The sequence below is a fragment of the Oncorhynchus mykiss genome, chromosome 19 (assembly GCF_013265735.2).
Source record: "Oncorhynchus mykiss isolate Arlee chromosome 19, USDA_OmykA_1.1, whole genome shotgun sequence".
In the NCBI taxonomy this organism is placed as follows: Eukaryota; Metazoa; Chordata; class Actinopteri; order Salmoniformes; family Salmonidae; genus Oncorhynchus; species Oncorhynchus mykiss.
The window spans coordinates 64,842,597-64,869,748 of NC_048583.1; the positions used below are offsets into that span (position 1 = coordinate 64,842,597).

Here is a 27,152-nt window from a genome sequence, read left to right on the forward strand (position 1 = left end):
TCGTGGTATGAGTGCCGTCTGTCTAAGTCTATGGTCACGTGATTACAGATGGCCCTCGTGGTATGAGTGCCGTCTGTCTAAGTCTATGGTCACGTGATTACAGATGGCCCTCGTGGTATGAGTGCCGTCTGTCTAAGTCTATGGTCACGTGATTACAGATGGCCCTCGTGGTATGAGTGCCGTCTGTCTAAGTCTATGGTCACGTGATTACAGATGGCCCTCGTGGTATGAGTGCCGTCTGTCTAAGTCTATGGTCACGTGATTACAGATGGCCCTCGTGGTATGAGTGCCGTCTGTCTAACTCTATGGTCACGTGATTACAGATGGCCCTCGTGGTATGAGTGCCGTCTGTCTAAGTCTATGGTCACGCGATTACAGATGGCCCTCGTGGTATGAGTGCCGTCTGTCTAAGTCTATGGTCACGTGATTACAGATGGCCCTCGTGGTATGAGTGCCGTCTGTCTAAGTCTATGGTCACGTGATTACAGATGGCCCTCGTGGTATGAGTGCCGTCTGTCTAAGTCTATGGTCACGTGATTACAGATGGCCCTCGTGGTATGAGTGCCGTCTGTCTAAGTCTATGGTCACGTGATTACAGATGGCCCTCGTGGTATGAGTGCCGTCTGTCTAAGTCTATGGTCACGTGATTACAGATGGCCCTCGTGGTATGAGTGCCGTCTGTCTAAGTCTATGGTCACGTGATTACAGATGGCCCTCGTGGTATGAGTGCCGTCTGTCTAAGTCTATGGTCACGTGATTACAGATGGCCCTCGTGGTATGAGTGCCGTCTGTCTAAGTCTATGGTCACGTGATTACAGATGGCCCTCGTGGTATGAGTGCCGTCTGTCTAAGTCTATGGTCACCGTGATTACAGATGGCCCTCGTGGTATGAGTGCCGTCTGTCTAAGTCTATGGTCACGTGATTACAGATGGCCCTCGTGGTATGAGTGCCGTCTGTCTAAGTCTATGGTCACGTGATTACAGATGGCCCTCGTGGTATGAGTGCCGTCTGTCTAAGTCTATGGTCACGTGATTACAGATGGCCCTCGTGGTATGAGTGCCGTCTGTCTAAGTCTATGGTCACGTGATTACAGATGGCCCTCGTGGTATGAGTGCCGTCTGTCTAAGTCTATGGTCACCGTGATTACAGATGGCCCTCGTGGTATGAGTGCCGTCTGTCTAAGTCTATGGTCACGTGATTACAGATGGCCCTCGTGGTATGAGTGCCGTCTGTCTAAGTCTATGGTCACGTGATTACAGATGGCCCTCGTGGTATGAGTGCCGTCTGTCTAAGTCTATGGTCACCGTGATTACAGATGGCCCTCGTGGTATGAGTGCCGTCTGTCTAAGTCTATGGTCACGTGATTACAGATGGCCCTCGTGGTATGAGTGCCGTCTGTCTAAGTCTATGGTCAGGTATTAAAACGGACAGGTTGGTCCTCACCTCTGTTGTGTTTGTGTGCGATTTAGGCCGCTAATAGTCAGGCCAAGCAGTCATTTATCTGTTTCCCTTTGTGACTTGTAGTTGGTAAGGACTTATGTTTAAGAGACATTTACACTTTGCATGCAGTAAATAGGCCTGTTTCATTATGATGTTTAATAGGCCTGCTATTATTACACTGATCTATATTAAGCTTGGTCTCATGGTCTCATGGTTGTGACTCCCCTGGGGGATCTGGAGCCATCAAACCCAATTACAAGGAGGGCTCTTATGACCTCATTTCAATGGCCTGAGACTCACTGCTTTGTCAGAAAATGTATTTATCCTGAGACTTGAAGTGACACTGCAACATTTACCATTTACCGGATATGCACAAATGGCACACACACACACACACACACGCACACGCACACGCACACACGCACGCACGCACACACACACACACACACGCATGCACGCAGAACTCAACCTACACACACACACACACACACACGCGCACACACACGCGCGCACACACACACACACACACACACACGCGCGCGCACACACGCACACACACACACACACACACACACACGCAATGAAGAGGAGGGGGGTTGAGTTCAACACAGCATGGAGGAGGGGGGGGGGTTGAGTTCAACACAGCATGGAAGAGGAGGGGGGTTGAGTTCAACACAGCATGGAGGAGGGCGGGGGGTTGAGCTCAACACAGCATGGAAGAGGAGGGGGGGGTTGAGTTCAACACAGCATGGAAGAGGAGGGGGGTTGAGTTCAACACAGCATGGAGGAGGAGGGGGGTAGTGTTCAACACAGCATGGAAGAGGAGGGGGGTTGAGTTCAACACAGCATGGAGGAGGGGGGGGGTTGAGTTCAACACAGCATGGAAGAGGAGGGGGGTTGAGTTCAACACAGCATGGAAGAGGAGGGGGGTTGAGTTCAACACAGCATGGAAGAGGAGGGGGGTTGAGTTCAACACAGCATGGAAGAGGAGGGGGGTTGAGTTCAACACAGCATGGAAGAGGAGGGGGGTTGAGTTCAACACAGCATGGAAGAGGAGGGGGGTTGAGTTCAACACAGCATGGAGGAGGGCGGGGGGTTGAGCTCAACACAGCATGGAAGAGGAGGGGGGTTGAGTTCAACACAGCATGGAAGAGGAGGGGGGTTGAGTTCAACACAGCATGGAGGAGGGGGGGGTTGAGTTCAACACAGCATGGAAGAGGAGGGGGGTTGAGTTCAACACAGCATGGAGGAGGAGGGGGGTTGAGTTCAACACAGCATGGAAGAGGAGGGGGGGGGTTGAGCTCAACACAGCATGGAAGAGGACGGGGGGGGGTTGAGTTCAACACAGCATGGAAGAGGAGGGGGGGGGGGTTGAGCTCAACACAGCATGGAAGAGGAGGGGGGTTGAGTTCAACACAGCATGGAAGAGGAGGGGGGTTGAGTTCAACACAGCATGGAGGAGGGGGGGGTTGAGTTCAACACAGCATGGAAGAGGAGGGGGGTTGAGTTCAACACAGCATGGAGGAGGAGGGGGGTTGAGTTCAACACAGCATGGAAGAGGAGGGGGGGGTTGAGCTCAACACAGCATGGAAGAGGACGGGGGGGGTTGAGTTCAACACAGCATGGAAGAGGAGGGGGGGGGGTTGAGCTCAACACAGCATGGAGGGGGAGGGGGGTTGAGTTCAACACAGCATGGAGGAGGAGGGGGGTTGAGTTCAACACAGCATGGAGGAGGAGGGGGGTTGAGTTCAACACAGCATGGAGGAGGAGGGTGGTTGAGTTCAACACAGCATGGAAGAGGAGGGGGGTTGAGTTCAACACAGCATGGAGGAGGAGGGGGGGGGTTGAGTTCAACACAGCATGGAGGGGGAGGGGGGTTGAGTTCAACACAGCATGGAGGAGGGGGGGGTTGAGTTCAACACAGCATGGAGGAGGAGGGGGGTTGAGTTCAACACAGCATGGAGGAGGGGGGGGGGGGGTTGAGTTCAACACAGCATGGAGGAGGAGGGGGGTTGAGCTCAACACAGCATGGAGGAGGGGGGGGGGGGTTGAGTTCAACACAGCATGGAGGAGGAGGGGGGTTGAGTTCAACACAGCATGGAGGAGGGGGGGGGGGGTTGAGTTCAACACAGCATGGAGGAGGAGGGGGGTTGAGCTCAACACAGCATGGAGGAGGGGGGTTGAGTTCAACACAGCATGGAAGAGGAGGGGGGTTGAGTTCAACACAGCATGGAGGAGGGGGGGGGTTTGAGTTCAACACAGCATGGAAGAGGAGGGGGGTTGAGCTCAACACAGCATGGAGGAGGGGGGGGTTGAGCTCAACACAGCATGGAAGAGGAGGGGGGTTGAGCTCGAGATGGGGGGGGGGGGGCGTTAAACTCAAAACAGCAATGAAGGGAGATGTGTGTGTGTGTGTGTGTGGGGGGGGGGGGGGGGGGGGGTGCACTCATGGAAAAATAAATATAATGTAATGATGCTCCCATAACAAACTAAACTCAAATTACATTACAGCACTGTTACGATAACATCACTGAATCTAATTTAATACCATGGTTCCTAAAGAAAGAAAGAAAGCAAGAAAGAGAGAAAGAAAGAGAGAAAGAAAGAGAGAAAGAAAGAGAGAAAGAAAGAGAGAAAGAAAGAGAGAAAGGGAGAAAGAGAGAAAGAGAAAAGTAGAAACTGTCTCACTGGCATTTTCCAGCCCTAACGCCATGTTTCGGGAATTCACCTGTCTTATATCAGCTCGCTTGCGCTCAGATGGGTGTGGAAATATTTGAGAAGTGTCCTTAAAAAAATGATCCAAAGTGCTTTCAGGCAGAACTGATAGGCATATTTGAAACCAACCAAAAACTGGGTTTAGGGGTAATTTGTTTATATTTTTTTATTTCACCTTTATTTAACCAGGTAGGCTAGTTGAGAACACCTTTATTTAACCAGGTAGGCTAGTTGAGAACACCTTTATTTAACCAGGTAGGCTAGTTGAGAACACCTTTATTTAACCAGGTAGGCTAGTTGAGAACACCTTTATTTAACCAGGTAGGCTAGTTGAGAACACCTTTATTTAACCAGGTAGGCTAGTTGAGAACACCTTTATTTAACCAGGTAGGCTAGTTGAGAACACCTTTATTTAACCAGGTAGGCTAGTTGAGAACACCTTTATTTAACCAGGTAGGCTAGTTGAGAACACCTTTATTTAACCAGGTAGGCTAGTTGAGAACACCTTTATTTAACCAGGTAGGCTAGTTGAGAACACCTTTATTTAACCAGGTAGACTAGTTGAGAACACCTTTATTTAACCAGGTAGGCTAGTTGAGAACACCTTTATTTAACCAGGTAGGCTAGTAGAGAACACCTTTATTTAACCAGGTAGGCTAGTTGAGAACACCTTTATTTAACCAGGTAGGCTAGTTGAGAACACCTTTATTTAACCAGGTAGGCCAGTTGAGAACACCTTTATTTAACCAGGTAGGCTAGTTGAGAACACCTTTATTTAACCAGGTAGGCTAGTTGAGAACACCTTTATTTAACCAGGTAGGCTAGTTGAGAACACCTTTATTTAACCAGGTAGGCTAGTTGAGAACACCTTTATTTAACCAGGTAGGCTAGTTGAGAACACCTTTATTTAACCAGGTAGGCTAGTTGAGAACACCTTTATTTAACCAGGTAGGCTAGTTGAGAACACCTTTATTTAACCAGGTAGGCTAGTTGAGAACACCTTTATTTAACCAGGTAGGCTAGTTGAGAACACCTTTATTTAACCAGGTAGGCTAGTTGAGAACACCTTTATTTAACCAGGTGGGCTAGTTGAGAACACCTTTATTTAACCAGGTAGGCTAGTTGAGAACACCTTTATTTAACCAGGTAGGCTAGTTGAGAACACCTTTATTTAACCAGGTAGGCTAGTTGAGAACACCTTTATTTAACCAGGTGGGCTAGTTGAGAACACCTTTATTTAACCAGGTAGGCTAGTTGAGAACACCTTTATTTAACCAGGTGGGCTAGTTGAGAACACCTTTATTTAACCAGGTAGGCCAGTTGAGAACACCTTTATTTAACCAGGTAGGCTAGTTGAGAACACCTTTATTTAACCAGGTAGGCTAGTTGAGAACACCTTTATTTAACCAGGTAGGCCAGTTGAGAACACCTTTATTTAACCAGGTAGGCTAGTTGAGAACACCTTTATTTAACCAGGTAGGCCAGTTGAGAACACCTTTATTTAACCAGGTAGGCTAGTTGAGAACACCTTTATTTAACCAGGTAGGCTAGTTGAGAACACCTTTATTTAACCAGGTAGGCCAGTTGAGAACACCTTTATTTAACCAGGTAGGCTAGTTGAGAACACCTTTATTTAACCAGGTAGGCTAGTTGAGAACACCTTTATTTAACCAGGTAGGCCAGTTGAGAACACCTTTATTTAACCAGGTAGGCTAGTTGAGAACACCTTTATTTAACCAGGTAGGCTAGTTGAGAACACCTTTATTTAACCAGGTAGGCTAGTTGAGAACACCTTTATTTAACCAGGTAGGCTAGTTGAGAACACCTTTATTTAACCAGGTAGGCTAGTTGAGAACACCTTTATTTAACCAGGTAGGCTAGTTGAGAACACCTTTATTTAACCAGGTAGGCTAGTTGAGAACACCTTTATTTAACCAGGTAGGCTGGTTGAGAACACCTTTATTTAACCAGGTAGGCTAGTTGAGAACACCTTTATTTAACCAGGTAGGCTAGTTGAGAACACCTTTATTTAACCAGGTAGGCTAGTTGAGAACACCTTTATTTAACCAGGTAGGCTAGTTGAGAACACCTTTATTTAACCAGGTAGGCTAGTTGAGAACACCTTTATTTAACCAGGTAGGCCAGTTGAGAACACCTTTATTTAACCAGGTAGGCTAGTTGAGAACACCTTTATTTAACCAGGTAGGCTAGTTGAGAACACCTTTATTTAACCAGGTAGGCTAGTTGAGAACACCTTTATTTAACCAGGTAGGCTAGTTGAGAACACCTTTATTTAACCAGGTAGACTAGTTGAGAACACCTTTATTTAACCAGGTAGGCTAGTTGAGAACACCTTTATTTAACCAGGTAGGCTAGTTGAGAACACCTTTATTTAACCAGGTAGGCTAGTTGAGAACACCTTTATTTAACCAGGTAGGCTAGTTGAGAACACCTTTATTTAACCAGGTAGGCTAGTTGAGAACACCTTTATTTAACCAGGTGGGCTAGTTGAGAACACCTTTATTTAACCAGGTAGGCCAGTTGAGAACACCTTTATTTAACCAGGTAGGCTAGTTGAGAACACCTTTATTTAACCAGGTAGGCTAGTTGAGAACACCTTTATTTAACCAGGTAGGCTAGTTGAGAACACCTTTATTTAACCAGGTAGGCCAGTTGAGAACACCTTTATTTAACCAGGTAGGCCAGTTGAGAACACCTTTATTTAACCAGGTAGGCTAGTTGAGAACACCTTTATTTAACCAGGTAGGCTAGTTGAGAACACCTTTATTTAACCAGGTAGGCCAGTTGAGAACACCTTTATTTAACCAGGTAGGCTAGTTGAGAACACCTTTATTTAACCAGGTAGGCTAGTTGAGAACACCTTTATTTAACCAGGTAGGCTAGTTGAGAACACCTTTATTTAACCAGGTAGGCCAGTTGAGAACACCTTTATTTAACCAGGTAGGCTAGTTGAGAACACCTTTATTTAACCAGGTAGGCCAGTTGAGAACACCTTTATTTAACCAGGTAGGCCAGTTGAGAACACCTTTATTTAACCAGGTAGGCCAGTTGAGAACACCTTTATTTAACCAGGTAGGCCAGTTGAGAACACCTTTATTTAACCAGGTAGGCCAGTTGAGAACACCTTTATTTAACCAGGTAGGCTAGTTGAGAACACCTTTATTTAACCAGGTAGGCTAGTTGAGAACACCTTTATTTAACCAGGTAGGCTAGTTGAGAACACCTTTATTTAACCAGGTAGGCTAGTTGAGAACACCTTTATTTAACCAGGTAGGCTAGTTGAGAACACCTTTATTTAACCAGGTAGGCCAGTTGAGAACACCTTTATTTAACCAGGTAGGCCAGTTGAGAACACCTTTATTTAACCAGGTAGGCCAGTTGAGAACACCTTTATTTAACCAGGTAGGCTAGTTGAGAACACCTTTATTTAACCAGGTAGGCCAGTTGAGAACACCTTTATTTAACCAGGTAGGCCAGTTGAGAACACCTTTATTTAACCAGGTAGGCCAGTTGAGAACACCTTTATTTAACCAGGTGGGCCAGTTGAGAACACCTTTATTTAACCAGGTAGGCTAGTTGAGAACACCTTTATTTAACCAGGTAGACTAGTTGAGAACACCTTTATTTACCAGGTAGGCTAGTTGAGAACACCTTTATTTAACCAGGTAGGCTAGTTGAGAACACCTTTATTTAACCAGGTAGACTAGTTGAGAACACCTTTATTTAACCAGGTAGGCTAGTTGAGAACACCTTTATTTAACCAGGTAGGCTAGTTGAGAACACCTTTATTTAACCAGGTAGGCTAGTTGAGAACACCTTTATTTAACCAGGTAGACTAGTTGAGAACACCTTTATTTAACCAGGTAGGCTAGTTGAGAACACCTTTATTTAACCAGGTAGGCTAGTTGAGAACACCTTTATTTAACCAGGTAGACTAGTTGAGAACACCTTTATTTAACCAGGTAGGCTAGTTGAGAACACCTTTATTTAACCAGGTAGACTAGTTGAGAACACCTTTATTTAACCAGGTAGGCTAGTTGAGAACACCTTTATTTAACCAGGTAGGCTAGTTGAGAACACCTTTATTTAACCAGGTAGGCTAGTTGAGAACACCTTTATTTAACCAGGTAGGCTAGTTGAGAACAAGTTCTCATTTACAACTGCGACCTGGCCAAGATAAAGCATAGCAGTGTGAACAGACAACACAGAGTTACACATGGAGTAAACAATTAACAAGTCAATGACACAGTAGAAAAAAAAGGGGGAGTCTATATACAATGTGTGCAAAAGGCATGAGGAGGTAGGCGAATAATTACAATTTTGCAGATTAACACTGGAGTGATAAATGATCAGATGGTCATGTACAGGTAGAGATACTGGTGTGCAAAAGAGCAGAAAAGTAAATAAATAAAAACAGTATGGGGAAGAGGTAGGTAAAAATTGGGTGGGCTTTTTACCGATAGACTACGTACAGCTGCAGCGATCGGTTAGCTGCTCAGAAAGCTGCTCAGATTGCAGATGTTTGAAGTTGGTGAGGGAGATAAAAGTCTCCAAGTCTTTGCAGTTAGTTATGTTATGAATTTCGACAGCGGAAACTCAGCCTATCCAGCCGTGACGCACACTGCCCATATGAACATGGAACAAGAGTAGCCTAATGTGCCTGTATACTTCCTAGTTAGAAACATATGTAATTTCCTATTTTTTTAAATAAAAACCAAGCATAGCCCCCCTCCTCTAAATTAAAGTTGCCCAATGCAATCGCAAAGTAGTCAAGACTGGCTCCTGAGACCACTAGGAAATAAATAGTAAATCACCAGAGCTTTATTAAAATATAAAGTTTGAGAGGAGTAAAACAGTGAGCTGACATTCCCTTTTTATCTTTGTAGGCTGGCCCACATTATTTTAGCCATGTAGATCCAGTTTTGGACGTGTCGTAAAACCCCCTCCGAGATGTAGGCCACGTGTCCGTAGTGAAACGCGGGATGAGAACCTCTCGGTGAATTGAGGCGAACCTGATATTTAGAAGTTATCTGTAGCCTGTATAAAATGGCTTGTTCTCCGTTGTATATGTTCAAAACCCTCCTTTAGGCCTACTATTAATAACGCTGGTTCAACAGCAACGCGTGTCTTTATTCTGTCAACTTTAATTATCGTTTTTCATTCGGTTTTATGACAACCAAAGGTATTAGAATGATTCTCCTTCCTGGTTTTATGGGGACAACGTCCGCGGCGCGCTTACAATTCAACTTCTGGAGATGTGTGAATGAGATCTGATCTGTAAAATGGTTCCGATTATGTTTTAAAAAAAAATGTTTTAAAAACACAGGTCTATTGGGGAGCAGTGGAACGGTGAGCGGACATTATCTCTATTCATATAGGATCTTTGTCCAGCTCCCGTGGAAAGTTTGGATGTGCGTAAAACCCTCCATGGTCTGCGTTGTTTTAATATTTTATGCCCACGGAGAGAAATTATGGGGCCTGTAAATGTGACATAGCCTATTTACAACACGTTTTTATTTTGTTTAGAATTTGATTATAATTATTTATTCTCTTTTTAGGCCTGATCGATAATTCATTGAATCTTGCTTATTGACCATTTTTGGCATGTCCACGCTAAGCCATAACGTTATTTACAGTCGGCCTAGTCCCCATTTCAGTGTGAACGCTTATTGAAGACATGCTGACAACAATGTGGACTGCAAAATGGGTTCAAGTTAACGTATTTAGCAAATAAAGGTCTACATTTTGTTATTTCGTTTCTGTAAGTCATTTAACAAACTATAAATGGACTAACATTGGAATTGGAGTTGATTCCACGGCAATACATAAAACACCGCAAATACACGACTTGAAGCAACCACGTATTTCGCCACGGAGCACGTTCTGATTGGCCATTGAAAAGGCTAAGCCTCAACACAGCCACAACTTGTTTCTTCATCAAAACACTGCCCCTTTTTGCGCCAGCGCCAGCAAATGCACGGATCATTTTCATAGTGAAGATAGTTCAAATATTTCTGATACACTCCTAAACCTATAGCGCTATCGCCTTGGCACAGATGTACCATTGCGTTAGGTTTGTTAAAATAGAGCCCGTTGTCCGTTTGGGACAGTTGTCATCGGCTGACGGCGGGAAATGGAATTGGGGACCCCAACTATAAAGTCTTCTTAAAATGTTTTAGTGATGATGAAGACAGGAATAAAGGCGAGGTTACACACTAACCAGAGATATTTGGTCTAATTCCTTGCCGTAACTGTATCCTAGGGACTCATGATGGGGCCAAGACATAAAGTCATCCTGAATGATGTCAGGAACCCCTGGTTGTCGAGGGCACCCTGTTGTCATGGAACATCACAGAGAGCACAAGGTGGTGTTCCATTCTATATTGTAGACACACTAATGGAATGTTCAGGATTAGGATTGGGTGGGTTAGGTGTTAGGGTTACGGTTTGGGGTTAAGGTTAAGGTTAGGTTTTAGGGTTACGGTTTGGGGTTAAGGTAAGGTGTTAGGGTTAAGGTTAGGTGTTAGGGTTACGGTTACGGTTTGGGGTTAAGGTTAGGTGTTAGGGTTACGGTTTGGGGTTAGGTGTTAGGGTTACGGTTTGGGGTTAAGGTTAGGTGTTAGGGTTACGGTTTGGGGTTAAGGTTAGGCCTGTTAGGGTTACGGTTTGGGGTTAAGGTTAGGGTTACGGTTTGGGATTAAGGTTAAGGTTAGGTGTTAGGGTTACGGTTTGGGGTTAAGGTTAGGTGTTAGGGTTACGGTTTGGGGTTAGGGTTAGGGTTACGGTTTGGGGTTAAGGTTAGGTGTTAGGGTTACGGTTTGGGGTTAAGGTTAGGCCTGTTAGGGTTACGGTTTTGGGGTTAAGGTTAGGTGTTAGGGTTACGGTTTGGGGTTAAGGTTAGGGGTTAAGGTTAGGCCTGTTAGGGTTACGGTTTGGGGTTAAGGTTAGGCCTGTTAGGGTTACGGTTTGGGGTTAATGCACCTTGGAAATTCTTAATGCACCTTGGAAAGCACCTAACCTTAACGCACCTTGGAAAGCACCTAACCTTAATGCACCTTGGAACGCACCTAACCTTAATGCACCTCGGAAAGCACCTAACCTTAATGCACCTTGGAAAGCACCTAACCTTAATGCACCTTGGAAATTCTTAATTCACCTTGGAAAGCACCTAACCTTAATGCACCTTGGAAAGCACCTAACCTTAACGCACCTTGGAAAGCACCTAACCATAATGCACCTTGGAAAGCACCTAACCTTAATGCACCTTGGAAAGCACCTAACCATAATGCACCTTGGAATATTGCTGTTCACCCCTACAAGTGTTTTTATTGATGGGCCCAGACACTCTTTGATGGTGCTCTCTGCATGTGCAATTAACAGCAGATGTTTTCCACACAAGTCATTGTAAAACGCAAACTCAGATGTGATTGTGCTATTGTTTTTTTTTTTACTACAGTTAGGTCTACAAAACACTGAGATCATAGAACATAGTACCATGTGTTTGCTTCATGGTTTACCTCATCTGGGGGCGGCAGGGTAGCCTAGTGGGACTAGTAACCGGAAGGTTGCAAGTTCAAACCCCCAAGTTGACAAGGTGCAAATCTGCCGTTCTGTCCCTGAACAAGGCCGTCATTGAAAATAACAATTTGTTCTTAACTGACCTGACTAGTTATAAAAAGGTTAAAAAATAACAAAGAACAGTGAGCAGGTTGAGAGGTACTAGTTAAATAAAATCTGGGAAACTCATACTTGCTCCCTTTCTCCATATATTGAGATATATTGCATTAAGGTTAGGTGCATATTATATAGCTTGGGTGGCCTATTGACTTCATCCACAACCTCTCCATATTTTCTCCAGTCACAATGAAAAACATTGGCACCTGTGAGGGCTACTGGGAGGACTAAAACCACATCAGCACGTGGGTCTTTCTTCCAATGCGTGAGCCACTAAGCACAGCTGACTGGATTTCATTGATCTAGTAAAAACTATCCCAAGGTAAGTGTTCCGTTTCCTGGAGCACTCGTCCCGAACTTTACTCGTTTTACAGCTCCATCAAGAACCTATGTTCCATTCATAGTTATGATTTTTTTTAAACTGTCAGGAATTATAGGCCGCAAAAAATAAACACTCTGATTGGGTCATGAGAAACAAAGTGAAGAACACGTGAAGCTTCTTGAGAATAGATGATTGGTCCTGAAGAGAACATGTCATTATTTTCCTATAGGTCAGAGGCCTAATAGGCATTAACCTGAGTAGATGATATGAAAACTGACAGTGAAATCCTAAAACAGGTTTTTCAGGTGGGCAGGTTTTGGTAGGTTACTTTCTAAAGGTAATCCGTTACTCCCCAACCCTGCAGGTGGGCCTATAGTTTTCCTGCCAAATTAATACAACTCAAAATATGTCAAGAATTCCAAATGGCATGTCCACGACCACATAGAGCAGTGATTTTCCATGCACCCATAGACACATGGAGCGATAAGACCCGGGAAAGAGCTCTATCACATCTAGACAAAGGAAATAGACGCCAAAAGAAATAAACGCGTCAAACGGCGAAAGAAGAGAAATATCATCCATCCCTGAACCGTCTCTGTAAAGGCTACAGACCTACATTTTGTTCTCCACCCCATATGCCATATTTGTATCTAAATGTTCAATGGGTCTCGGTTTATATCGCAGAGAATATGCTCTAGATTCTGCAACACAGTCATAACAGTTGCATATCTACGCTCCAGACGGTGGCTACCCGCGGACGGCTCGGCTCTCAGGGCTAGCTCGGTTTGCTCCCTCATCCTTCAGAGTCTTACGGAAAGCCTCTTATGGGTTATTCGGGTCCTGCGGCAGCCTTTGACCAAAGGGCAATGGACGAGAGCGAAAGGCATACAAATAACGCATAATGCAACGCAGAAAAAACATAGAGCTCAGTTTAACTACATGAAATGGACCACAGCGTCGACGCACAGGTTCTTTGCGTCAAATACATTCAGGCAGCATAGGTTAGGTGGGTGAACTGTACCTCCAGCTGTGCATCACAACACAGATTACCCAACGCACATCAACATGAAACACACCCACCCCTCCCTGACTATGCTGTGCCCGGCTGTCTGTGCTGTGCGGCGAGCTGCAGTCTCACACAGCCAGCCGCTTTCCTTCCAGCAGAGAGAGAGAGAGCGCCGCAGCGCAGTCTGTCGCTCTTCCTTTATCTATCACTGTTCTCTCTATCAACAAATCCAGCTCCGCTACTCTCAACCTGTCACTTACGATTAGCGGAATGGTCCTGTGACTGTCATCTCGGTGGATGTCAGGTCGCCCGGCATGGCTCCTGCTGTCCCCGACGCGGGGTTGCGAGGCCGAGGACGGGGATGATGTGTGCGGCTTATTGTCCTGCCACAGGTAATAAAATGTTCCCAGGATCCACGCTACAGTCAAGATTGCGATGGCGTTGGCCCGTATCCTGCGCATTGTGAGCCCATAAGGAGAGCTCCGTCCCTCGGAGATATGCCCAGATCTTTCAGGTTCGGTCGGTGTTCTGCTGGATCAGAAGACCGAGCGGGAGGAGGAGAGTTGGTGATGGCTCCGCACCGCAGCAAACAGCCTCCGAGCTATTCTGATGGAGAGAACGAGCGGTCCCTATGCAGGGATTTGCGCACTCACAGAGCCGTGCGCGGTCCTAACGCCGAGAAGTTCCTTCCGAGGTGTCGTCACCCACTGGCTGCTGCGCTAAGCTGCTAAAGTCTGGCTGCATTACGCACAGATTTTCTCCGTTTGGTTTCTGTTAGAATAGACACTCATCGTACAATTTACATAAATAAAAGAGACAACCCTGACTAAACAAGGATGACAGGATTAATTGTCTCTAATGTGGTTTTAATAAATAGCCTATTTGGCAAACTCCACCAAGCAAATCAGGTCAACTAAAACGATCAAGGAGGCAAAACTGAATTACTGTTTTGGATTGTCTTCCTTCTATGTTCACAAGGGAAATTCTCTCTATTCCTTTGAGAGAAAAAAATGTATATATTTGCAATGTTGACGGACATCTCTGACTTTTGTGGCCTTCAGAATATTACTCACAGACAGACAGACAGACAGACAGACAGACAGACAGACAGACAGACAGGCAGGCAGGCAGGCAGGCAGGCAGGCAGGCAACGGATGGTCAGGTCCCAGCTGGGTTAAGTCTGAAGTGACACCCTATTCCCTGTGTAGTACAGCCCAAAGGCCCTGGTGAGAAGTAGTGTCCTACTGTGATAGGCTATTCTTATTCCCTATTCTATTATATTCCTTTTCCCTATTCTATTATATTCCTATACACTATTCTATTCTATTCATATTCTATTATATTCCTATACACTATTCTATTCTATTCATATTCTATTATATTCCTATACACTATTCTATTCTATTCATATTCTATTATATTCCTATACACTATTCTATTGTATTCCTATTCTATTCTATTCTATTCATATTCTATTATATTCCTATACACTATTCTATTGTATTCCTATTCTATTATATTCCTATACACTATTCTAGTCTATTCCTATTCTATTATATTCCTATACACTATTCTATTGTATTCCTATTCTATTCTATTCTATTCATATTCTATTATATTCCTATACACTATTCTATTGTATTCCTATTCTATTATATTCCTATACACTATTCTATTGTATTCCTATTCTATTATATTCTTATTCCCCATTCTATTATATTCCTATTCTATTCTATTCCTATTATATTATATTCCTATTATATTATATTCCTATTATATTATATTCCTATTCTATTCTATTCCTATTCCCTATTCTATTATATTCCTATATATTATATTCATATTCTATTGTATTCCTATTCCCTATTCTATTATATTCCTGTTCTATTATATTCCTATTCTATTCTATTCCTATTCTATTATATTCCTATTCCCCATTCTAGTCTATTCCTATTCTATTATATTCCTATACACTATTCTATTGTATTCCTATTCTATTATATTCTTATTCCCCATTCTATTATATTCCTATTCTATTATATTCCTATTCTATTATATTCCTATTATATTATATTCCTATTATATTATATTCCTATTCTATTCTATTCCTATTCCCTATTCTATTATATTCCTGTTCTATTATATTCCTATTCTATTCTATTCCTATTCTATTATATTCCTATTCCCCATTCTATTATATTCCTATTCTATTATATTCCTATTATATTATATTCCTATTCTATTCTATTCCTATTCTATTATATTCCTATTCCTATTCTATTATATTCCTATTCAATTATATTCGTATTCCTATTCTATTCTATTATATTCCTATACACTATTCTATTGTATTCCTATTCTATTATATTCTTATTCCCCATTCTATTATATTCCTATTCTATTATATTCCTATTATATTATATTCCTATTATATTATATTCCTATTATATTATATTCCTATTCTATTCTATTCCTATTCCCTATTCTATTATATTCCTGTTCTATTATATTCCTATTCTATTCTATTCCTATTCTATTCTATTCCTATTCCCCATTCTATTATATTCCTATTCTATTATATTCCTATTATATTATATTCCTATTCTATTCTATTCCTATTCTATTATATTCCTATTCCTATTCTATTATATTCCTATTCAATTATATTCATATTCCTATTCTATTCTATTATATTCCTATTCTATTCTATTCCTTTCCCCTATTCTATTATATTCCTATTCCCTATTCTATTCTATTCTATTCTATTCCTATTCCCTATTCTATTATATTCCTATTCTATTCTATTCCTATTCTATTCTATTCTATTCCTATTCCTATTCCCTATTCTATTATATTCTATTCTATTCACATTCCCTATTCTATTCTATTCCTATTCTATTCTATTCTATTCCTATTCCCTTTTCTATTATATTCCTATTCTATTCTATTCCTATTCTATTATATTCTTATTCCCTATTCTATTCTATTCCTTTCCCCTATTCTATTATATTCCTATTCCCTATTCTATTCTATTCTATTCCTATTCCCTATTCTATTATATTCCTATTCTATTCTATTCCTATTCTATTCTATTCTATTCTATTCCTATTCCTATTCCCTATTCTATTATATTCCTATTCTATTCTATTCACATTCCCTATTCTATTCTATTCCTATTCTATTCTATTCCTATTCCCTTTTCTATTATATTCCTATTCTATTCTATTCCTATTCTATTATATTCCTATTCCCTATTCTATTCTATTCCTATTCTATTCTATTCTATTCTATTCTATTCTATTCCTATTCTATTCTATTCTATTCTATTCTATTCTATTCTATTCTATTCTATTCCTATTCCCTATTCTATTATATTCCTATTCTATTCTATTCACATTCCCTATTCTATTCTATTCCTATTCTATTCTATTATATTCCTATTCCCTTTTCTATTATATTCCTATTCTATTCTATTCCTATTCCCTTTTCTATTATATTCATATTCTATTATATTCCTATTCCCTATTCTATTATATTCCTATTCCTATTCTATTCCTATTCTATTCTATTCCTATTCTATTATATTACTATTCCCTATTCTATTCTATTCCTATTCTATTATATTCCTATTCTATTCTATTCCTATTCCCTTTTCTATTATATTCCTATTCTATTATATTCCTATTCCCTATTCTATTATATTCCTATTCCCTATTCTATTATATTCCTATTCCCTATTCTATTATATTCCTATTCCCTATTCTATTATATTCCTATTCTGTTATATTCCTATTCTATTATATTCCTATTCTATTATATTCCTATTCCCTATTCTATTATATTCCTATTCCCTATTCTATTATATTCCTATTCCATATTCTGTTATATTCCTATTCCCTATTCTATTATATTCCTATTCCCTATTCTATTATATTCCTATTCTGTTATATTCCTATTCTATTATATTCCTATTCCCTATTCTATTATATTCCTATTCCATATTCTGTTATATTCCTATTCCCTATTCTATTATATTCCTATTCCCTATTCTGTTATATTCCTATTCCCTATTCTATTATATTCCTATTCCCTATTCTGTTATATTCCTATTCCCTATTCTATTATATTCCTATTCCCTATTCTGTTATATTCCTATTCCCTATTCTATTATATTCCTATTCCCTATTCTATTATATTCCTATTCCCTATTCTATTATATTCCTATTCTGTTATATTCCCTATTCTATTATATTCCTATTCTATTATATTCCTATTCTATTATATTCCTATTCCCTATTCTATTATATTCCTATTCCCTATTCTATTATATTCCTATTCCCTATTCTATTATATTCCTATTCCCTATTCTATTATATTCCTATTCCCTATTCTATTATATTCCCTATTCTGTTATATTCCTATTCCCTATTCTATTATATTCCTATTCCCTATTCTGTTATATTCCTATTCCCTATTCTATTATATTCCTATTCCCTATTCTATTATATTCCTATTCCCTATTCTATTATATTCCTATTCTGTTATATTCCCTATTCTATTATATTCCTATTCTATTATATTCCTATTCCCTATTCTATTATATTCCTATTCCCTATTCTATTATATTCCTATTCCTATTCTATTCCTATTCTATTCTATTCCTATTCTATTATATTACTATTCCCTATTCTATTCTATTCCTATTCTATTATATTCCTATTCTATTCTATTCCTATTCCCTTTTCTATTATATTCCTATTCTATTATATTCCTATTCCCTATTCTATTATATTCCTATTCCCTATTCTATTATATTCCTATTCCCTATTCTATTATATTCCTATTCCCTATTCTATTATATTCCTATTCTGTTATATTCCTATTCTATTATATTCCTATTCTATTATATTCCTATTCCCTATTCTATTATATTCCTATTCCCTATTCTATTATATTCCTATTCCATATTCTGTTATATTCCTATTCCCTATTCTATTATATTCCTATTCCCTATTCTATTATATTCCTATTCTGTTATATTCCTATTCTATTATATTCCTATTCCCTATTCTATTATATTCCTATTCCATATTCTGTTATATTCCTATTCCCTATTCTATTATATTCCTATTCCCTATTCTGTTATATTCCTATTCCCTATTCTATTATATTCCTATTCCCTATTCTGTTATATTCCTATTCCCTATTCTATTATATTCCTATTCCCTATTCTGTTATATTCCTATTCCCTATTCTATTATATTCCTATTCCCTATTCTATTATATTCCTATTCCCTATTCTATTATATTCCTATTCTGTTATATTCCCTATTCTATTATATTCCTATTCTATTATATTCCTATTCTATTATATTCCTATTCCCTATTCTATTATATTCCTATTCCCTATTCTATTATATTCCTATTCCCTATTCTATTATATTCCTATTCCCTATTCTATTATATTCCTATTCCCTATTCTATTATATTCCCTATTCTGTTATATTCCTATTCCCTATTCTATTATATTCCTATTCCCTATTCTGTTATATTCCTATTCCCTATTCTATTATATTCCTATTCCCTATTCTATTATATTCCTATTCCCTATTCTATTATATTCCTATTCTGTTATATTCCCTATTCTATTATATTCCTATTCTATTATATTCCTATTCCCTATTCTATTATATTCCTATTCCCTATTCTATTATATTCCTATTCCCTATTCTATTATATTCCTATTCTATTATATTCCTATTCTATTATATTCCTATTCCCTATTCTATTATATTCCTATTCCCTATTCTATTATATTCCTATTCCTATTCTATTCCTATTCTATTCTATTCTATTCTTATAAACTATTATATTATATTCCCATTCCCTACATAGAACCAGCGAAAGGGTAGAACTCTCTCTCCCTTCTCTCTCCCCTCCCTCTCTCTGTCTCTCCCCTCCCAACATTCCCTCCCTCCCTCCCTCCCTCCCTCCCTCCCTCCCAGTTACAGCCGGGGGGCATGGGCTATCAGCATGCTTGAGTCCCCTGTGATGTGCAAGCTGGATATTTGATGTGTGTTATGGCTGTGCAAACACAGAGTCAGTCAGAGTACAGAGAGAGAGAGACAGCAGGAATCTGGGCAGGACAGGACAATAGATGGTCTGTGGTACAGGGTCACTATGTGGTTTAACAGTACAGGAAACTCAAAGTGTGAGATGGCTGCTTAAACAGAAAGAGGTAATTGTGTGTGTGTGTGTCTACTGTCCAGAGCCAGATAGCTTCCCTTCAGCCTCAGACCTCGAGTCTAGACTATTCCAGTATTTAGGTCATTCCCCAGGTCTCACCCTGTGAACGAGATCTGTTAACATCAATGTGACAATTACCTGGTTAAATAAGATATCTTAACATCAATGTGACAACTACCTGGTTAAATACGATATCTTAACATCAATGTGACAACTACCTGGTTAAATACAATATGTTAACATCAATGTGACAACCACCTGGTTAAATAACCCCATATATCACCAGCCAACCAATTATATTTTTTGGGGCCCATAGTACAGTAAGAATGAATCCCAAATGGCAACCCATTCCCTAAAACGTGGGCCCATAGGGCTCTGGTCAGAACTAGTGTGAATAGATTGCCATTTCGTGTGCGTATCCAGTCTTCGGGGCTGGTGGGACCTGCATTGGGCTAAGTTGATTCAGGGCACATGGGGGATTAGGGCAGAGAAGGGAGTGTAAAGTTTTCCTTCCTCCCTTCCTCCAGCCCCCTTTGAGCTGAGGAGTGCAAGTCTGCAATACTGTACAGTGTACACTTGTCCCACTCTACCACCCCCCCCCCCCTCCTCACTCTCCACTCCTTTAGAATGAGTGTATAGTTTTGGACCAACAGACCTCTGCAATACTGTAGCTTGTACACAGTACATCAACCAACAGTCCTCTCAGCTTAGCTCATCACAGTGTAACTGCACTGTTAGTAGGACTATAGCTCATTACAATTGGTTGTTCTGGTGCCACTTGAGCAATTTAAAATATTGATTGGGTACCTTCTTTCTGAGGAATATAATTGTTTTTCAAGAATATCTGTGTTTTATATTGTATTAGATGAAGTTCTATATGCAGGGCACCCTTGTGAAAGACTCTGGTCTACAAGGTGACTTCCTGTTTAAATAAAGATATAAAGACTCTGGTCTACAAGGTGACTTCCTGTTTAAATAAAGATATAAAGACTCTGGTCTACAAGGTGACTTCCTGTTTAAATAAAGATATAAAGACCCTGGTCTACAAGGTGACTTCCTGTTTAAATAAAGATATAAAACAAAGACCCTGGTCTACAAGGTGACTTCCTGTTTAAATAAAGATATAAAATAAATACCCTGGTCTACAAGGTGATTTCCTGTTTAAATAAAGATATAAAACAAAGACCCTGGTCTACAAGGCGACTTCCTGTTTAAATAAAGATATAAAATAAAAGGTGATAGTTGACTTCCAATTGAAACATATTAAATTATTCACACAATCGTATATTAGGGGAGAACAGGGCCGAAAGTAACACCCTGCACCCTCACAGATCGATAGAGCAAGGGACACCATCTTGAGAACTTTTTTTTTTACGACAGAAGTGTGTTTAATACACAGCGACCAACATACACCACAACACTGTAAAGAGAGTGAATGTTGTAGCTATGTTTGCTATAAAGCTACCAAGGTTTTTATTTTATTTTTTATATTTTTTATTAATTTCAAATCAATACATAAAGCACATGAGGGAACACAAGCATACATAGATTACAAACAATAAACAATCGAGCTAGGGGCGGGGCTGGGGGCGGGGCTAGGGGGTACAATATCACATTACAATTACATAAGGACCTTAAGGGACATGCATATACTTACAATTCTAACAGCTTTTTTGCTAGTAGAGCATTTAACTGTCTTAAAATACAGTTATTTTTGTTGGGTACGAAAATGTGTTTTTCTGTTTGTAAAATGTACATTTGTGTATATGAAATTTGGCCAAAAGAATAATGAAATTAATTACATAAAAATGATTCCGCTTATTTCTATTGTATGTAAAGAATCCAAACAGTACATCTCTCCACAATAGTGTAAAATCTTCATAAATGTGTTCAATTATAAACCTACTGATGTCTTGCCACAGTTTTCTTACGTGCATACAATGCCAAAAAAGATGCTGTTTCTGGGTGGTCATTACAAAAGGAGCAATTTGAGTTGATGTTTTCCTTAAACTTCTTCATATAGTGGTTGGCAGGATAATATTTATGAATACTTTTAAAGGAAACTTCCTTAATTTTGTTAACAAGTAGGTATGTATGTGGCAACATCCAAACTTTTTTCCAACAGATATTATCAATAAATCCATTCCAATAAGGCATGACATAACATGACATCCTGCTGAAACAAGGATCGTATCGCTCTGTTGTTGAATGGACCAAAAGAGAAACAAATCTATCCTACTGATGAGTCATATATGTCCTCTACCATTAGCAACTGTAATGTCATTTCTAGGGTAAATGAGTTGAAAGGAAATAGAACGAGAACAGAACTACCGCAACATTACTTTTGTACCTGCTGGCGGGGCTGGAGTAACACAGCCTTGGGAGGGAAGTAACACAGCCTTGGGAGGGAAGTAGCACAGCCCTGGGAGGGAAATAACACAGCCCTGGGAGGGAAATAACACAGCCTTGGGAAGGAAGTAACACAGCCCTGGGAAGGGAGTAACACAGCCCTGGGAGGGAAGTAAGACAGCCTTGGGAAGGAAGTAACACAGCCCTGGGAAGGGAAGTAACACAGCCCTGGGAAGGAAGTAACACAGCCCTGGGACGGAAGTAACACAGCCCTGGGAAGGGAAGTAACACAGCCCTGAAGAAGGAAGTAACACAGCCCTGGGACGGAAGTAACACAGCCCTGAAGAAGGAAGTAACACAGCCCTGGGAAGGAAGTACCACAGCCTTGGGAAGGGAGTAACACAGCCCTGGGAAGGGAGTAACACAGCCCTGGGAGGGAGTAACACAGCCCTGGGAGGGAGTAACACAGCCATGAAGAAGGAAGCAACACAGCCTTGGGACGGAAGTAACACAGCCCTGAAGAAGGAAGTAACACAGCCCTGGGAAGGAAGTAACACAGCCCTGGGAGGGAAGTAACACAGCCCTGGGAGGGAAGTAACACAGCCCTGGGAAGGAAGTAACACAGCCTTGGGAAGGAAGTAACACAGCCTTGGGACGGAAGTAACACAGCCCTGGGAATGAAGTAACACAGCCCTGGGAGGGGAGTAACACAGCCCTGGGAGGGGAGTAACACAGCCCTGGGAAGGAAGTAACACAGCCCTGGGAGGGAAGTAACACAGCCCTGGGAGGGAAGTAACACAGCCCTGGGAGGGAAGTAACACAGCCCTGGGACGGAAGTAACACAGCCCTGGGAAGGAAGTAACACAGACCTGGGACGGAAGTAACACAGCCCTCGGAAGGGAGGTAACACAGCCCTGGGAGGGAAGTAACACAGCCCTGGGAAGGAAGTAACACAGCCCTGGGACGGAAGTAACACAGCCAGCCCTGGGAAGGGAAGAAACACAGCCCTGGGAAGGGAAGTAACACAGCCCTGGGAAGGGAAGTAACACAGCCCTGGGAAGGGAAGTAACACAGCCCTGGGAAGGGAAGTAACACAGCCCTGGGAAGGGAAGTAACATAGCCCTGGGAAGGGAAGTAACACAGCCCTGGGAGGGAAGTACCACAGACCTGGGAGGGAAGTAACACAGCCCTGGGAGGGAAGTAACACAGCCCTGGGAGGGAAGTAACACAGCCCTGGGAGGGAAGTAACACAGCCCTGGGAGGGAAGTAACACAGCCCTGGGAGGGAAGTAACACAGCCCTGGGAGGGAAGTAACACAGCCCTGGGAAGGGAAGTAACACAGCCCTGGGAAGGGAGTAACACAGCCTTGGGAAGGAAGTAACACAGCCCTGGGAGGGAAGTAACACAGCCTTGGGAGGGAAGTAACACAGCCCTGGGAGGGAAGTAACACAGCCCTGGGAAGGAAGTAACACAGCCCTGGGAGGGAAGTAACACAGCCTTGGCAGGGAAGTAACACAGCCCTGGGAGGGAAGTATCACAGCCCTGGGAAGGAAGTAACACAGCCCTGGGAAGGAAGTAACACAGCCTTGGGAAGGAAATAACACAGCCCTGGGAAGGAAGTAACACAGCCCTGGGAAGGAAGTAACACAGCCTTGGGAAGGAAGTAACACAGCCTTGGGACGGAAGTAACACAGCCTTGGGAGGGAAGTAACTCAGCCTTGGGAAGGAAGTAACACAGCCCTGGGAGGGAAGTAACACAGCCCTGGGAGGGAAGTAACATAGCCTTGGGAAGGAAGTAACACAGCCCTGGGAGGGAAGTAACACAGCCCTGGGAAGGAAGTAACACAGCCCTGGGAAGGAAGTAACACAGCCTTGGGAAGGAAGTAACACAGCCCTGGGAAGGAAGTAACTCAGCCTTGGGAAGGAAGCAACACAGCCTTGGGACGGAAGTAACTCAGCCTTGGGAAGGAAGTAACACAGCCCTGGGACGGAAGTAACAGCTGGCAACAATACCGGTCTTATCTCCATGTTTCTGGTTTGTAACGCTAATTACTTTCAACATATGTCAGACATCATTTCATGTTTGTGTCGATGTGAATAGTTAATGCTATAGGTTTGAAATGTATGAAAATGAACCATGCGTCGACATCACAATGCTGCGTAACCACTGTATTTTACCTTACAATCTTAATGGGACTACAGTGGATGACATAATGGCTATATTGACCATCATTTTCCATCTCTCTTTAATGAGCATGTTGTGGGATATCTTTCAAACTATTTTTAATGACTATTCATGCTTAGCCAATCAGGTGCTGCAGCTGTCCTTGTCATGTGCTCCTCGTGTCTTGATAGAATAGTAGCCCTACCAATCAGGTGCTCACGATACTTCACAATACTTCTCCCAGGCTAACACCCAAGACTAGCTAGCGTGATACTTCTTCCAGGCTAACACGATACTTCTCCCAGGCTAACACAATACTTCTCCCAGGCTAACACAATACTTCTCCCAGTCTAACACCCAAGACTAGCTAGCATGATACTTTAAACCTGTAATTTAGTCACTAGATTGATTAAGAACATGATGTTTGGAACCTAAAATAACTAAACACAACTCTACAACCGGAAAAACAACTCCGGGTCCGTTTGTTTTTTACTTACATTGCTCAAAACCACTTTTTGCTGATAACTCGGCGTAACATGGTCTGTTTTTTAGGGCTGTTTTTTTGTCGTTGTTGGAAGCTCGTTCTCTGCATTAGGAACATGCTGACTTCACTATGTCATTCCAGCTTCTGTCTTATCTGAGAACAGGTTACTTTCTCCCTGTGTTGCTTTGGTCCTTGCTCTCCCTTAGACATCCCAAAATGGCATCCTATTCACAAATAAATACCAAATATCAAGTTCTATTTTGACCAGAACCCTATGGGCCCTGATCAACAATAGTGCACTAAGTAGGAAATAATGTGCAATCTGGGACGCAGACACAGTCATACAGTAGGAGGAGTGTGGAGATAATGAATTATGGGATGCAATTTTAACCAAAATCTCATCGGTTCCAAGAAATGTGTTCCATCACTCTCTCTGAAGGTGCCTTTGCTATGGCTTAGGGCTGAGCCTGTGTGTGTGTGTGTGTGTGAGAGCGAGAGCGAGAGCGAGAGAGAGAGAGAGAGAGAGAGAGAGAGAGAGACACAGAGACAGAGAGAGAGAGACAGAGAGAGAGAAATACAGAGAGAGAGAGAGACAGAGAGAGAGAGAGAGAGAGTGTGTGTGTCATAAGTCCTAGGGAAAAACATTTGAACAACAGAACAACAGGCAGTTTAGATTGAAACGCAGCACAGTAGTCTGGATTTAAAGTGGAACTGACAGCATTTTATTGACTTAGCAGATATGAAACAAACAGACAAATCGTAATATCAGGTTCCCTGTTTATCCTCAGGAAACCAACTTTATAAGAGGTTTTAAAAATAGGTTCTATTCCGTGACGTACAGTAAGGCATTGCTGTCAGAATAGATGGATGCCGTTTAATGCAGATTAATATAATTCACCAATACATTTCTCGGTGGTCCAAAACATATTACGATCAGGTTGTAAATCACAGCTGGCCTGGTACATTGTTTGCCGCCTCTAACCAATCGGTATGCACCGTTTCAGTGTCAGGGACTTGATATTTTGACAAAAACGGACGACTTTAACTAAGACCGGGAATGTCGATACAATCAAACTAGCAGGAGCAATGATCACAAGTCATTTACATGGCTAATAGGCTAGCGTATCTATTTATATAGCCTTTCATTAAGAAATCTAAAAACACGGAGCCTGATGTTAGTTAACTAGTTGCTGGGAAGATGTCATGTCATTAGATGAGTGGGTGTGGCCAACTTTTCCCGCTCATATTGTTTTTCGTTGGCTACAGTTAGAGAGGCGGGTGTCATTTTGTTAGCTAGTGAGAAATTTGAATCGCTTTGCTAGCAAGCTAAGCTAAACTGAACTTGAAAGATTGACATCTAAGAAATATCTGTGCTGTGGATAACAATAAAATGTATTTGGCATCCATTAAAAGGGGCGGGCAGGCAGGAAGTTCCCATTCAACCCATCCATTAAAAGGGGCGGGCAGGCAGGAAGTTCCCATTCAACCCATCCATTAAAAGGGGCGGGCAGGCAGGAAGTTCCCATTCAACCCATCCATTAAAAGGGGCGGGCATGCAGGAAGTTCCCATTCAACCCAGTCATTAAAAGGGGTGGGCAGGCAGGACGTTCCCATTCAACCCATCCATTAAAAGGGGCGGGCAGGCAGGACGTTCCCATTCAACCCATCCATTAAAAGGGGCGGGCAGGCAGGACGTTCCCATTCAACCCATCCATTAAAAGGGGCGGGCAGGCAGGAAGTTCCCATTCAACCCATCCATTAAAAGGGGCGGGCAGGCAGGAAGTTCCCATTCAGTTGTCAAAACGTGGGTTGGGACAAGCGTGCATTGGCAGACGAGTTGCAGAAGGACGATAAGGCTACTAATTCCCTTCATTCATCAGTGCCATTTTGACGTCCAACTACAAGCTGAAAAAGTTTGAGAGGGTTTATCTACTCTTGCCTCATTAGATTTTTAGCTCATCTTGCTCTGGCTAGCATTAGTCGTTGATCTTGGGGAGGGAGACGTAGCCTACCTGTTCATGGCTGTTGATGTGTATAACTGAGGGAGTGATAGCCCACCCGTTCATGGTTGTTTAATCAACAGGACTGTAAAGTTCCCAAATGTAAGAAGACTCCCGTGGTGTTTAACATATTTACAGACATTTATTCAGGGTTATTTTTGTGGCTTTTGGCAAATGGTTTATTTTTTGTTGTTGTTTTTTGTTTAGTTTTTTTTTGTTTTCACTCTGAGAGCTCCTCTGCTCCTCTGTGGAGATGGGAGAACCTTCCAGAAGGACAACCATCTCTGTAGCACTCCATCAATCAGGCCTTTACGGTAGAGTGGTCAGATGGAAGCCACTCCTCAGTAAAAAGCTCATGACAGCCTGCTTGGAGTTTGCCAAAAGGCACCTAAAGGACCTTCAGACCATGAGAAACAAGATTCTCTGGTCTGATGAAACCAAGATTGAACTAGATGTTTGGGATTATTTATTTAATATATTTAAGTACCATGATATTGTAGTGGATTCGAGCTTCGACTGGAAGCCAGTGGAGTGTGCAGAGGAGCGGGTGCCATGGGAGAACTTGGGACGGTTGAACACTATGCTGGCTGCAGCGTTTTGGATAAGTTCCAGGGGTTTGATGGCACTAGCGGGGAGCCCAGCCAACAGCGAGTTGCAGTAGTCCAGACAGGAGATTAGTGCCTTGATTAGAACCTGCACCACTTCCTGTGTGACACAGAGAAGAAGAGAG

At 41.8% G+C, this 27,152-nt stretch overlaps 1 protein-coding gene across 1 annotated transcript in view; it reads right to left on the reverse strand.

Moving 5' to 3' along the window:
• Positions 1–13,827, reverse strand: part of LOC110518731 (polypeptide N-acetylgalactosaminyltransferase 16-like) — a 106,933-nt gene extending 93,106 nt beyond the window's left edge. Inside the window, exon 1 of the mRNA XM_036955398.1 lies at positions 13,440–13,827. Coding sequence (XP_036811293.1) covers positions 13,440–13,640 — 201 coding nt within the window. The 5' untranslated portion in view covers positions 13,641–13,827. The remainder of the gene's footprint in view (positions 1–13,439) is intronic.
• Between the last annotated feature and the right edge of the window lie 13,325 nt (positions 13,828–27,152).